Here is a 15,199-nt window from a genome sequence, read left to right as displayed (position 1 = left end):
GATAACTGGGAACCTGCAGGACTCTGTTACAGACAGTAAGCAGCAGACTAGCCTGAGTGCCTGGACCAAGTGCTTTAAAGACGCACAAAGTTCTCCCCACTGTTCCCACATGAGTGGAGTATGAGCCAAGTAAAAACAAGATTAAGAACTACCTACACAGGTTGCGAAATCAAAGCAATAAACCATGAGCAGAAATTCTACAGGATGCCTGACCCTCAACATTTTTAAAGGACGGCACTGAAACGCTACATTCTACGTAAGCTGAAACCCACTTTTTATTTTTGAACATTCATAAAATAGTCCCCAAGAGGCTGTTTTTACAGTCATGGGTGTTTTATTTGAAAAGTGTTTTCCACTGGGAATGGAGCAGGCAAGAGGAAATGGAAGGCTATGAGGTGACAGGAAGGTAGGGTGACACCACAGGGCCCTCAGGCCTCAAGAGTGGCATCAGTTCATAGCCTTGGGAGCCAGGCTGCACTCCCAGAATGGTTGCAAATCCCAGACTTGGAGATGGAGTATCTACAGCATTCTGAAAAGTGCGGTGACTGTGCCATTACGGACAGTGGCATGTGGGTGGGAGGGTACTCTTCCTGTGGAGTAATTCAAAGTTGGTGGATCTCAGCAGTAACAACTGAGTGGCTGACATTGGATCTCTCCTCATGGGTGGCTTGCAGGTTTGCCGTTTCTCCTCCAGCCACGAGTGTATGCAGTGTACCCATGCCTCCTGCCTAACTCATCAGTGCTTCCTAGCACTTCTGCTCCCTCCTCACACCTTAGTATTTGCTGTTTCCCACAATCCTCAAATCCAGAATGCCACTGACAGGGCCTCTCTCCAACCTCATCAACAGTTTTTCATGGATCTCATCTGGGGAGAAAGCTAGAAATAGAGATGTGGAAACACTTAATATGATTTACCCCCTGAGCAATATCATCCTCATTCCAGAGTTAAGTTCAGACCCTGCCATCCAGGGTCATTTTCAAGTACCACAGTTGTTAACCGACAAAAAACACATTTCTTGGGGAGTGAAGGCGAAGTCCCTAAATTCATTTCCATCCAGTTTTATTTACTCACAAAACAAGTTAAAATCCTGGGCAGTAGCTGTGAGCTCTGACTTTGTCCTGCCACATTCTATGGAGCCGTCCCTGTGAGACCAGCATCCATTTCCTTCACATATCCTAGCACTGGAACCCCCACAACAACCCTGTGAGGTAGGTTATCATCACCCTTTGCAATTCCATGTAACAGTTAGGGAAAGCGAGACATAGTAAACAGACAAGTCATGTGGGGGACTCAGGCTCAGCCTGGAGTCTGAATCAAAGACTCCTGCGGCTAGCAACTGGCCAGTGGCCCACTGGCTTCTTCCTATATCCTCTGGTGATCTTCGAAGCAGGAACACAGAACTTAAGACTCCATCTACTGAATCAAACAAACACTCCTGTAGACAGTTTCCTTTTTGTCCCATCTAAAAGCTCCAAGGCTGGAGGCTGTTTAGGCACCTGCCTTGGCAGTGGCTCTTCTGACTTCTCCAGCATATGGATGGTCCTACACTGTAACACCCAGCATTCTCTCAGGGCAAGAATGGGGCCCGCCTTCCCACCAGCTAGCAAAAAACACAGCTGCTTTAATGGCATTCCTCTTAGAGGCTTACTATAAAGGAACAAGGGGTATGTTTTGTCCTGGGGAGCCTCAGCAAGCAGCACTCTGCTTAGAGGACAGCAGGTAGCCCATGGGGCTCTGAAGAAGCTCAAGAGTCCTGGAGTCCAGAACAGCCTGAGGGTTAGAGTCTGGAAGGATGCAGCAGTGGGCAGTGGGGATGGTGGTAGAGGTTGTGGCAGCAACTCCAGCTGGCTCACTTGTCAGGGTTTAGAGGTGGTGGATCCAACCAGTGCCAGACAGAGGCTCAGGACCGGCTCCGGTCCTCATGGTTACCAACAATCATCTTGCTATACAGTTTCTGCTGCTCCTCCTTGAATGTATCCTTCACCTTTTCTCTCTTCAGTCCACCATCCCTGAAAAGACAAAGGCTAATATAGCAGCAGAGAAGGCCACTGGTCAGCTCTGCAGTACCACAGATATATAGTATGGTTCAAATCCCAGGAAAATTGGCAGGAAACATGGAGCAAGCTCCTGTTTAACGAGTTTAACGACTGCAGATGCTAGGGATTAATTACAGCCTGTCTCATATCTGTTCTTGTAAACAAGTTTCAATGGGACACAGCTATACTACTTGTTTGCGTATTCTCTTTGCTTTCATACTACAAATAGCACAAATAAGTGGTTGCAAGAGACCTATAAACTGTACCGAAAAAGTGTAACCTTCTGTGCTAGGAGATAGGAAAGATAATGAAGTAAAGGAAATGCCTACTTTTCAAAGAATAGTATACAGACAACAGAGGAAATTCTACACTCTTGCCTCTGAAATTTCAAAATGAAGTCAGATCGTCTCTACCTAGAGGCATAAACAGGTCTGGAAGCCCCAACAAACTGGGCAAAGGGGCACAACTCCATGTTCTGGAGGACAACACAGCACCGGCATTATAGGTTAGAACTAGGGGGAAAGAGTGTGGCCATTCCTTCTCTAGGACCAGGGAGGAAGCCCTTTGCCTCAGAGGTGCATATTCTCTGGAATCAGCTCTACTCACCACAGAAGGTCTACCAATCCTCCCTGCCGGGCAATGGCAGACTTCACCCTGTTAGCAAACTGCACAGCATCTTCATCTTTCTGTAACAAAGAATGAATGAAATACTCTGCCAGACTCCTGAATACCATAGCACACCAAAACTTACAATGGAAGACTGGAGACACCTACCTCTCTGGTCATAGGAGGCAGGTACCAAACACTGCAGACAATGGCCCAACTGGTCATCATTCTCAGTAAGTAAGTCACCATCCCATACTTGCTGCTATTCCAGAAGGCATCACCAAACTGAGGGTCATACTGCAAAAGGAGAGCAGACTGGATATAAGAAATATATAAGCACCTATGACCAGTGTTTGGTGAAGGGTCCATAGGGGCAGGGATTCATGATAGAGGTATTCCTGGCCCCAAGTAAACACTGCTGAAGTGGCTCTAAAGCCATGGGAGTCTGACTTCCAGCCCTCCAGATTCAACAGACCACCAGGGAGGTCTTTCCTGACCATAACACCAAATAGTGCCTGCCTCACTTGCATTTACAAGCAAACATATAGGTTTCAGACAATCCAGAAACAGGATGCAGGATAACACACTATCAATCACTCATTTCCTAGGTTCATGCATCCTTTCCTTCTCAAGACATCTACTTATGTATGTAAATATACCTAAACAAAGGCACCTTCATAGATAACCAACTTTTTCATAGGACATCTAAAGGAGAATTTCTGATGCTCCAGATTAAGAAACACTTAGAAAGCTTGCAATATACTATATTAAAACTTAAGTGTTCCAGGGCTGGAGAGATGGCTCAGAGGTTAAGAGCACTGGCTGCTCTTCCAGAGGTCCTGAGTTCGATTCCCAGCAACCACATGGTGGCTCATAACCATCCGTTATGAGATCTGGTGCCCTCTTCTGGTGTGCAGATACACATGGAAGCAGAATGTTGTATACATAATAAATAAATAAAATATTAAAAAAAACTTAAGTGTTCCAAATACAATTTACATATTTACAATTCTAACAAAGTGAATTTCTGTTCAGGCAGAAAACTCTGTTAATTAAATCACCAGTACCCATTAGTAAATGGGTCCACACAGGTTAATCTCATGAGGTCTCAACAAGGCAGGTGTATTAGGTATTTGGGTTTGTCAATGATTTTAATGGAGGGAAAGGCTGTTTCCAACATGTTTTGTGAGAAAATATGATTGTAGGTATTGAAGTATTAGACCCCAGTAATCTCAGGGTGGAAAAGTCTGGTGAGGGGAAGGTACATGAGAAGTAAACAGGAAGAGCTGAATCCTTGAGAAGGCTGCCTGAGCACAGCATGGGCAGCTGCTACCAAATGTTTGAAGAGATAGATAAGGCAGTGCACTGACTGCAGAATCACAAAGCAAAGGGACATCATGGAGAATGCATAAATAAAAGAATTTCAAGAGCTATTCCACAGGACCAAGGTACCACCACTGTTGCCTTCCCTGGTAGAAGTACTGCCTGCAGAGTACTGCCATGGAGATTCATATGCTAGTGGATAGGGTTTCAACTGTCCAACTTCCCAGACTAAGTTTATGATTTCAGAATAAAAACTGAACAACTATGTTGAGATTAAGTCCTTACTATAAAAACAGAGACGCAACAACAGAAACTAAGAAACTTGGCACCTTAATGAATGCACCTTAAAAACCACTAAGAGGAACTGGAGAGATGGCTCAGCAGTTAAGAGCACTGGCTGCTCTTCCAGACGACCTGGGTCAGCACCTACATATCTGCTCACAGCCATCTGTAACTCTGGTTCCAGGGATTCTGATATTCTTTTCTGGCTTCCTCAGGCACCAGGTGCATAAGTTATGCACAGATACATGCAGACAAAATACCCATATACATAAAATTTAAAAATAGCAATGGTACGGGTTGGAGAGACGGCTTCAAGGTTATTCTTCCGGAGGATCCTGGTTCAATTCCCAGCACCAACATAACATGGCAGTTCACAACTGTCTGTTAACACTAGTTCCAGGAGATCCCATACTCTCACACAGATACACATGCAAGAAAAACACCAATGCACATAAAATAAAAAAAATTATTTTTAAAAATGGCAACAGTGATTTTTTTTTTTTTGGTTTTCCGAGACAGGGTTTTTTTGTGTAGATTTGGAGCCTATCCTGGAACTCGCTTTGGAGACCAGGCTGGCCTCGAACTCACAGAGATCCGCCTGCCTCTGCCTCCCGAGTGCTGGGATTAAAGGCATGCGCCTGGCCGTGAATTCTTTGAATACCAGTAAGAAACAAGGGAGAATAAAAATTTAAAGCTAACCTATTGTATATAATTACAAAGGTAATACAGCTAGACATATTGGAGTATACCTGTCATCCAGCTACTTGGAAAACTGAGGTAAAAGGATGATTTTGAGCCTGGGTAACACAGGGAGAGCCTGTTTCAAAAGATAAAACTGACTCTTTTGTTATAAGCACATAAGCAGAGGTTGTGTTAGGTTGTGTTTAGGACTGATTCTCTTTCCATGCCAAGCAGACACCACAGCAAAGCAAGGCAAAACAAACATTCAAAATAACAATTAACATTCTCAGAATCAGATAGTGACTTATGATTGTAGAAATGTAATAAAAACCACTGTTACTGTTGAGGTTACCCATGTCCAGATACCAAGAGAACTTAAAAAAACAAACAAACAAACAAACAAAAAAAAAAACTAGAAACTATCTGTAGAAAAGAAGTTTGTGATATGTGAGCAGGATAAAAACTTACAAGCATTTCATTTTGTAGGAGTCCTAACTCTTTCAAGAGTCCATGTTTCACAACAGATGAGAGCCATGATGCAAAGCAGAGGGCCTGCCAATGTGATCCCCTGACCAGTGGCCTTGATAAAATGACATTTAGAATTTGGCATGAGGCCTGCCAATGTTTTTAACCACCCCCAGGTGATGCTACACAAGAGGAGGAGGAGGAGAAGGAGGAGGAGGAGGGCTGGTAATTCACTAACATAGTTGATAAAGTCTCCCACACATAACACTGCAGGCTAGACTGCAGGATGACAATGGTGGTGTGATGTCTGTTCTTGGTTGTTAACTTGACTCATCTGAAATTAACTAAAACCTAAGGGGCTGGGTACACCTGTGAGGGATTTTCTTTTTTCTTTTTGGTTTCTCGAGACAGGGTTTCTCTGTATTGTTTTGGAGCCTGTCCCAGAACTCGCTCTGTAGACTAGGCTGGCCTTGAACTCACAGAGATCCACCTGCCTCTGCCTCCCCAGTGCTGGGATTAAAGGTGTGCGCCACCAACACCTGGCGGAGGTATTGTGTTTTTCTTAACTGACCATTTGACCTTTAATCTGGATCTTTTGAGGTGGGAAGATCCACTTTTAATCTGGGCCACACCTTCTGGTGGCAGCTTATATAAAAGACATGGAAGAAGGAAGCGTGCTCTCTGTCTGCTTGCCATCACTTTCAGTGGCAAGTCCATTCCTTCTCTTCAGGATTCTGACATATACTGAAGACCAACTAAGACATTAGCTGTGTGGACTGAACAACTACTGGATTCTTGGACTTTCTGCTGGGAGACAGCCATTGTTGGACTAGTTGAACCACAGCATGTAACCTATTCCAATAACACACACACACACACACACACACACACACACACACACACACACACACACACACACACACACACAATCAGTTCTGTTCCTCTAGAAAACCCTGACAAATAACAGGTGGGATGTAGACTCCACTCTCTACTTTCATAGCAGACCTTGCTAAAGACTATTCACCTATGCTAGGCCCACCAGGCCTGTCCATCACTGAGCCTGCAGCCAAAATTCAGTAATTAGCAGGCCTGATTTTCTGCTTAGCAAGTAGAAGGTCCACCTACTCAGTAGTTGTGCCAGCATGCTGAAAACCAAGTGGGACACATTTCTACAACACTCTGCAGTCACCAAAATGGCAGGGGCTAAACTGAGTTGTTCCCAACTTCCAGCCCTGCTCTAAAATGTCAGCCCAAGAACAAGACATTACTGAAAACAAACTATTTGGGGAGTAATATTTGAGGTCTGGATCCTTTTAGAAATAATACACATCTGCACTAGGCTATAAGGAGGATGAGGGGATTGAGGAATACAGGGAAGGTGACTGGTTGAACCATCCCATATTTCCAGGGAGTCCAAGGGGTTGGTTAGAAGGACAAGGTCCTTCCTGAAAGGTGGAAACAAGAGTGGAGAAGCTCCCAGTATCCAGTCCATCATCAATGGAGTGAGGACACTGAAACCCAATGCAGTGGAATGCTTAGCTACACACAGTATGACAAGGATCCATCCATTCTGTCCTCTCTAACCCCTCCACTGCTACTGGCAGCAAGTCAGCTGTGCAATCAGAGTGCCCTACACTTCAACAAAGTCTCTGAAGAACAAAGTAGGGAGGACACAATTACAGAGCCTAAGAACTTTCTGATTGCAGAACCTGGCAGCCCTTCTTCTCCCACACCCCTCATCCCTATGCATCCTCTTCTCCTGTTCTGCCCACGTTATCTGGCAGGGCTGGTACAGAGAGAGGAGCAGCCCCAACTAGTTTACCAGTTCCCTCCTCCCACTTGTGAATCGGAGCTGGCCTCAGAAGTCTTGTACCTTGATAGCAACAGGATAAACAGTGGCTCCAATTTCAAAGCTTCCCTTTTTGAACATCATCACTGATGTGTTATTGATGCAGGTTCCTGAAACACAGACAAGAAAAAAACCCTTCCTTTCTGGACTTTTACCCAGTGATTCTTCAGCACTAAAAATAATCCTCAAACTATGTAAACCAATCATCACCCAACTCATGAACACTAAGGGAGCTGGACAAATGCAGTCCTTATTCCTCAGGCCATTGTCCCAGGCTTAGGAATGGAGCAGGGATGCCAGACAGAGAGTACTCTACCAGAGACTGGAAAACTACCTGTCAGCAGTATCAGAGAAAGGATCCTGCACTGGTGAGGTACACACTATGAAAACTAACCAAACTTCTGAATTGACCCAAGTTATTAAGTCCCTCATGCTAAACGGCCCCAGTGTTACCCAGGGCTCAGGGCCTGGTCTCCCTCCCAGGTGTTACCCAGGGCCAGGGCCTGGTCTCCCTCCCCAGTGCTACCCAGGGCTCAGAGCCTGGTCTCCCTCCCCAGTGCTACCCAGGGCTCAGGGCCTGGTCTCCCACTCCCTTCACTTTGTACCTTCTGGGAAGATGAGGATGGGCAGCTTACTTTTATCTTGTACGTGCTCAGTCAGTCTTTAGGATACAGAAATAAGTGGAAGAGTCAATGATCTTATAGGTTACAAATAGCAATAAAAGTTTTTTGGCTTTCCAGTCTGTAAATCTCAGAAATGGACCATTTGTCCAGCATATATAATGCCCCACCCAGTACCACCCAGCACCACTCAAAACAAACAAGAATCACAGTTCCTAATTTGCTTATTGGGAAGGATATAATGAAAACATAAATAACTTTATTTACATCCTCTTTAGATGTCCTAAAATTTTATTACAACAACTGTATAGGCTCAGTATAAAGGGATAACCACCCTGAAAATATTTTCTAACCAGACCAACTGAATAGCATTTTGCCCATTTACCTCTTAGCCACCAGGTGGCGATCTTTCACCTCAGAACGCTCAAACCAAACATGTGGACAGGCTTTCACCATGGCTCTTTGAATCACACCCATAAGGCCCCCGTGTATCTGTCCCACCTAATTGCAGACAGAGAGAAATAATTAGTGAAGCCATTCTTACATAACTCTCCCCATTCTGGGGAGGACCCCAACCCCACAAAATACACAACCCAGCCTCTCCTTGTTAATATTTCATAATTTTAAGTTTCTTGTGATCAAGAAACCACTGTTCAGACTCCTTTACTTCTGAATTCCCCTTAAGCCATCAGTACCAGAAGCTACTCCAGTTAAACACATAAAGATGAGTAGCTTATGCAATGGCCCTCTCCACCTCTCTTTCCCAAGGCTCCCTTTTCTTGTAATCTCAGTCTAGGGGCTCAAGACACAAGCCCCAGCCATACTCTCACTCTACTCCGAACAGCTTCTATCTAGTCCTAGGATGACCCTCTTAAGTTGGGACCTGCACACAAAAACATGTTTACATGTCTGAACCCTTAATCAAGGAAATTTTCTGTGGAGGGCCTATAGATCTCCTAGTCCCAATCAGAAAACCACAAAAAGAGGCTTCATACCATGGCATAGTACCCATCACTGGCCAAGATGATTACATCAATGGGAGATGTATGATTAGCCACACAGATACCACCATTTCTTGGTCTGTTTTTCCTGGGTATAAAATATAAGCAAAGCAATAAAAATGGCATGAATCAATTTGTTTGGAACACACCTCTCACCTCACAAGCATCACTAGATCCAGACAAATGTTAATGAGTTGCCTTCTATGTTACTATAAAGTTCTCTCACCTGTTGTGGTAGGTAATGATGGCTGTCAGGGCTCGCACACAGATCCGGTAGCACATTAAATGGACATGTTTACTCAAAAACTCCTTAAACCTGCAACAACAGGACAGCTGAGGTGTATGTATATAAAAATAGGATAAGTTGCTGACTTCAACTATTAAACAGTGGACAAAGTACTTGTAGAAATATTAGCACACATGGTAAAACCTGCAAATGCATTATTTAACATCTTTATATCCACACACAATCAAAGAAATGCAGAGACATGATGACATTCACCTGTTAGTGGTAAAAAATTTGTATTCTGAGCATAGGGCAGCCAAGGTTTCTTAGATTCCTGTCCCCCAACTTACCACTCACACCAGCCCCAGCGAAACAGATGTCTATGGGGCCTCAGAACTTCCCTAAGGGGATAAAGTTTCCTTAAGAAAAGAAGGATGATGGGGGAAAAAAAGATCTACTCACACATGGAGCTAGCAGAGCCACGCAATTAAACATCTTAAAGATGGGGGGACACCAGCAATAGAGAACTCGACCTGCATACAGAGTCCTGGTTTTGATTCCCAGCAAAAACAAACAACATGCTGTAACCTGAGCCTGGACTCCTTTAGGTATCTGCCTTTTTTTACTCTAAAATGGGAAGATGGTGAGGGCTGAATTGCAAGAAGTAAGTACACACTGTTACTATCTCACATCAATTACAAAACAAAAGCCATTTACTACAGACAGCACTGTCACTGTGGGTTATCTGAACCCCCTAAGACTCAAGGACTGTGTTGGTATCCAAAGCTCTAGTTGCCTCCATCATCAGGCACCATGCTCAGACAAGCTGCTGACATATGCATTCACTGTACTCACCTCCCATTGGGTAAGTATCCAACCATGGTAGTACCCACTACCAAGAGACTAATCCCTGTGAATGCCAGAGCAATCCTGTAAGAAGACAAAATACAGTAAACAAAACAGTGATTCAGGGAATGTGTGAAAACAAAGGCAGGAATCATGAAAACCACACATAAGATCTGACAAGAGCTTCCTCTGGAAATGTAAGAAACCATTTGTATTAAAATGATACAATTCCAAATAGACTGTAGAACTCTCTCTTCAGCATGAGGCAGTTGCTAGACTCAACACCTGTCTGATCTTGTTAGGTTGGACACCCTAGCAGAAGTAAAACCTCTGTCAAAAAGGAGGTAGAGTTGGAAGGTACCAGCATCTGGCAAGACAAACTGAGAAGAGCACAGAGAAGCAGAGATCAATGCTGCTTCTGTACCAGAGTAGCAAGTTTCAGGAAAAGCTATGCCTAGGAAAGAGGGGCCAGGAATTATATGTTCTCTGCCCTGTGTTCAGTCTCCCCAACAACCAAATGGTTTTTAAGAAATCCCACTCCTATCCGGATGTGGTGCTTGGTGCACACCTTTAATCCCAGTACTCAGGAGGCAGAGGCAGGTAGACTCTGAGTTCCAGGCCAGCCAAAGATAAACAGTGAGACCCTGTCTCAAACACACACACACACACACACACACACACACACACACACACACACACACACACGAAAAAGAAAGAAATCCAACTATTTCTGTCTGATATGTAAAGGATATAAGGACTTGAAGGGATAGTCCCCAGTGTGCCCTTCCAAGAGTAAAATGGACTAGTCATGGAAAAAAAAAAAAAAAAACACTGTCCTCCTTTATAAACGGAAAACATGGCAAAGGGATGTGGGTAAGCCATGCACACAGGGACAGCAGCTTATACTGGCCTCCAAGGCCCAGCCTCACCTGAGTGGCAGAAGGAAGCAATACCGAATCAGTACTCCTAACCCCCAGAGGATGGTAAGCCGTAGGCTTATATATTGGAAATTGTAATTGGTTCTGCTCAGCAAGTTCCAGGATTCCAACTCCTCTGCGGAGAATCTCTTTGTCACTTCATCATCCATAATAGTCTCCATTCCTTTGCGGCAAAAGTAGAAAATATCAGAGAGCTCAAACTCTGGCGTCTTATCCAGAGCCTTGTTACTACCACTTCGACGAATTTCTTTGATTTCTTCTTCCAGAGAAGTAGGATCTTTTGCAATGATTCCTACAAAAGAAAGAAAGAAAGAAAGAAAGAAAGAAAGAAAGAAAGAAAGAAAGAAAGAAAGAGGTAACCCTCAATACAACATGGGAAGTGCTGGGGCTTTAAGTGGTGGGGTCTACCAAACTCTGATATATAAACTTCTACCTAGGCTCCTACTTATAACACTATTTAAACTAAGTGAGTCACTTACACACACAAAAAAAGGCATGAAAGTTTTGAGAAAAAGAAGGGTTTCTGCAGAAGATTTTTATTACTTGTATAATAAAAATCATTAGGTGTGGTAGCAAATGCCGTTAATCCCAACACTCAGAGGCATAGGTAATCAAATCTGTGAGTCTGAGGCCAGCCAAGGCTACATAGATAGACCCTGTCTTTAAACAAACAAACCTGGAATAAGAGACTAGCTAATAGGATTAGGTCACGGGACTGCAGTCCCTGAACAGAGCAGCACTGTCCTTGCTCTGGGTGCGTGGGTTTTGCAGGGGTGCATTCATTCCCACAACATCAGGTTGGGGTTTTGGTGGATTTCTGTTTTTTTTTTTTTTTTTTTTTCTTTTCTTCCGAGACAGGGTTTCTCTGTGTAGCTTTGGAGCCTATCCTGGCACTCGCTCTGTAGACCAGGCTGGCCTTGAACTCACAGAGATCCACCTGCTTCTGCCTCCCCAGTGCCGGGATAAAAGACTTGTGTGCCACCAATGCCCGGCTTGGTTGGTTGTTTTTGAGATAAGGTCTTGAGCTCACTAAGCAGCTAAGGATGTCTTTGAATTCCTGATTCTCCTATTTCCATCTCCCAACTGCTGGGATCATAGGCATGAATCACTATGCCCAGTTCTTTAGATTAGTTTGTTTTAAAAAAGTAAGCCAGAAAAAAAAAAAAAAAAAAAAAAAAAAAGTAAGCCAGACAACTCCCTACACTCTTGGGCCATTCCTTGCCACTAGAACCAACTCTTCCCTCCCTCCTCCCTTTTGGTACCACCTGCCATACTGCAATGTGACCAAGGGGCCCTCATCAGTGGTATTCTACTCTGCCCAGGCTTTCTTTTCTGTCTTTGGGTGTAAGAGAGATTGACAAAGAGGGAGGGATTGGGAGAGTGTGTGTGCGTGCATGCGTGTGCGCGTGTATGCGTGTGTGTGTGCACGCGCATGTGCGCGTGCGTGCGTGCGTGCGTGCGTGCGTGCGTGTGTGTGTGTGTGTGTGTGTGTGTGTGTGTGTGTGTGTGTGTGTGTGTGTTTTGCATGAGCATACAGGCCAGAGGTCTCAATGTGAGTTATCTTCCCCTATCACTCTCCATCACACACATTTTTATCAGGGTCACAGTAAATCTGAAGCTCTATGACTGACAGACTGGTTAGCTAGCCACTGAGCTCTGGAAATCTGCCTGTCTCTAGCTCCCAGCACTGGAATTTTACAGGAGTATGTCACTGAACCTAGGTTTAACATGGGTCTGGGGATCCAACCCATGTAAATGCACAGCAAGCATTTTACTCACTAACTGCCCAACACCTGCCTGAGTTTTCTACTTACCAGAAGGTCAAGTTACAGGCAAGAGTAAGGACTAAGGCTCTACAAGACTCTGGGTATTGTTTCAGAGGTTCTTTAACACTAAGGCACCCAATCCTACCGTTGGTGTAGGGCTTGTAAAGCTGGTGGTTCTTCTCCTTGGCTCCTCTCTCCATTCTCAAGGTAGCCCACTGAGGAGGAAAATGGTAAAATGACAGCAAGAGTGATATTCTTTTAATCAGTAATCACCCTACTTCTTTAGCCTGTGAACAATTTAGTTGCCTGACATGAGGTAAAGCAGCACACCTTCCAAAGAGGACTCACCCTGCTCCGACTTACTGACCAGGAACACACACTGAGTTCCCAGCAGTAAAGTGCTAAAAAGTCAAGAAGCCATGACAAGGTGTTCAGGGTGCTTTTCTCATTGCCTGGATCTGCCTCCAGGCACTTAGGAAAGTGGCTAGTAAAACATGTCTCTTTTAACTACAGCCTACCCCTGAAAGGATACCCATCATCACAGCATTTATTTATTTGTGTGGGGTATGTGTGTGTATGGAGTGGGCATGTGGAGGTCAGAGGACAACTTGTGAGGAGATGGCTGGTTCTCTCCCTTCCACCAGGTAGGTTCTGGGGAATCAAATGAACAAAATTATCTGTGCACGCCCTGATGAAACCAATGAACTCCAACAACATAGAAGTAGATGCAACTTGTGATAGGCCAAAGGAACAATGAGTCTGAGAGATGAAATCTAAAAGACCCCGACTCATCAGCAGGCTGTTCTTTTACTTCAGGATTCTTCCTCCTCTTTGGTGACTTTAGTGAACTTCCTCGGAGTCTGCAGTCTTCTACCTGATCCCTTGACCAGTCAGAATCCCCCAAATACACTCAAAATAGTCAACCAGGTACATTCCAACTTGCTGCTTAATTTATGTACTGGTAGGATAAACTGATGACCCCTTCCTAATGTATAAAAGAACATCTGACCTAGAAACAATTCACTAAGGGCAGGGTCTGTGGCTCAGTGGTAGAGTACTTGCCTCACCTCATGCATGAGGCCCTAGGGTTTAATGTCTAAGACAGCAAAGGAGGGGAGGAGGGAGGGAAGAGCGGAGATAAGGGGGAAGGTAAGGAATGAGAGAGAGAGAAACAAATCACTAAATATGTTCACATTCAAGAAGATGGAATCAGACCACTTCCCTACAAAAGCCAGCAAAATTACCTGGAGAGCTTTGTAAAATTGCTCATGACAAGACTAATGGATCAAGATACTGGTACCCAAAATAAGTATTTTTTTTTTTTTTTTGAGAGGGTTTCATGCATCCCAAACTGGCTTCAAACTCACCCAGGATGACCTTGAATTTCTGACTTCCCGACTCTACCTCCTGAGCACTGATGTTAGAATATACCACTACAACCTGTTTTATATTGTGCTGGAGATTGAACCTAATGCTTTGTAAATGCAGAACATACTTTACTAAGCTACATCTGCAGCCTAAAATAAGTACTTAAATGTTTCCCTGGGTGATTAAAATGTGTAATTAGGAGGGAGAACCAAAGAATTATGATAATCTTTTAGCTTTTTCTGATTCTAAAAATATGCATATCATCCCAGTTTAGGAAAAATTAAGAATCTTTTAAAAGGTAAAATAAGTCATTCTATGCCAGAGACAAAAATCTTTTTTTTTTTTTTTTTAATTTTTGTTTTTCGAGACAGGGTTTCTCTGTGTAACTTTGGAGCCTATCCTGGTACTCGCTCTGTAGACCAGGCTGGTCTCCAACTCACAGAGATCCGCCTGCCTCTGCCTCCCGAGTGCTGGGATTAAAGATGTGTGCCACCAACGCCCCACCAGAGACAAAAATCCCTGTCTTCTACAATTCTGCTGAAATTTAATCTCTAATATGATATTATTCAGAGGTGATAAGGTTATGTAGGAAATGCCCTCAAGAATAAGGTTATAGGCGTTGAAGAGATAGTTTAGCCATTAAGATCACTTGTTGCTCTTGAAGATTGGATTTTGATTCCCACCACCCACAATTCAGTTCATAACCACATATTCTTTCAATTACAAGGGATCTGACACCCTTTTCTAGTCTCCACTACACCTATACTCACATGATGCACATACATATACACCTAAAACAATGGAGTAATCCTTTTAAAGGAATGGGGTTATAAAAGGAATCCCATCAAGCTCCATCATCCTGAGGACACAGTAAAGTCTATGAACCAGGAAGCAGGCATTGACCAGATAATGCTGCCAGCACCTTATTCTTGGAGAAACTTTGTTTTTTATAGGTCAAAAGTCTATGACAGAAGAATGCTATAGTAGCCCAAATCTGGGCATTTCTCAAAACCAATCAATCAATCAATCAACACATACAAGTGTAGGTATATATAGATGTATATACATGGATACACACATATATATATATATACTTTCCAAAGTTTGATAACATCTTAACCTGTATCTAAGTACTGTCATTGATGAAAGCAGCATCAATTCTTTGAGTCCATTAAGATTAGTTCACACCGG

At 43.7% G+C, this 15,199-nt stretch overlaps 1 protein-coding gene across 1 annotated transcript in view; it reads right to left on the bottom strand.

Annotated features, from left to right (window-relative positions):
- Positions 1-312: 312 nt before the first annotated feature.
- The window catches only part of Gpat4 (glycerol-3-phosphate acyltransferase 4), a 37,544-nt gene continuing 22,657 nt past the window's right edge, over positions 313-15,199 (bottom strand). The window contains exons 3-13 of the mRNA XM_027395299.2: positions 12,786-12,855; positions 10,866-11,166; positions 9,946-10,020; positions 9,091-9,180; positions 8,859-8,952; positions 8,249-8,364; positions 7,849-7,904; positions 7,268-7,353; positions 2,812-2,940; positions 2,644-2,723; positions 313-2,010 (exon numbers count right to left, since the gene is read on the bottom strand). Of these exons, the coding sequence (XP_027251100.1) occupies positions 1,902-2,010; positions 2,644-2,723; positions 2,812-2,940; positions 7,268-7,353; positions 7,849-7,904; positions 8,249-8,364; positions 8,859-8,952; positions 9,091-9,180; positions 9,946-10,020; positions 10,866-11,166; positions 12,786-12,855 (1,206 nt within the window). The 3' untranslated portion in view covers positions 313-1,901. The remainder of the gene's footprint in view (positions 2,011-2,643; positions 2,724-2,811; positions 2,941-7,267; positions 7,354-7,848; positions 7,905-8,248; positions 8,365-8,858; positions 8,953-9,090; positions 9,181-9,945; positions 10,021-10,865; positions 11,167-12,785; positions 12,856-15,199) is intronic.

Source organism: Cricetulus griseus (genome assembly GCF_003668045.3).
Source record: "Cricetulus griseus strain 17A/GY chromosome 1 unlocalized genomic scaffold, alternate assembly CriGri-PICRH-1.0 chr1_1, whole genome shotgun sequence".
NCBI classification, from domain to species: Eukaryota; Metazoa; Chordata; class Mammalia; order Rodentia; family Cricetidae; genus Cricetulus; species Cricetulus griseus.
Note: the sequence above shows the minus strand (reverse complement) of the source record. Positions and strands in the feature narration are given on the sequence as shown.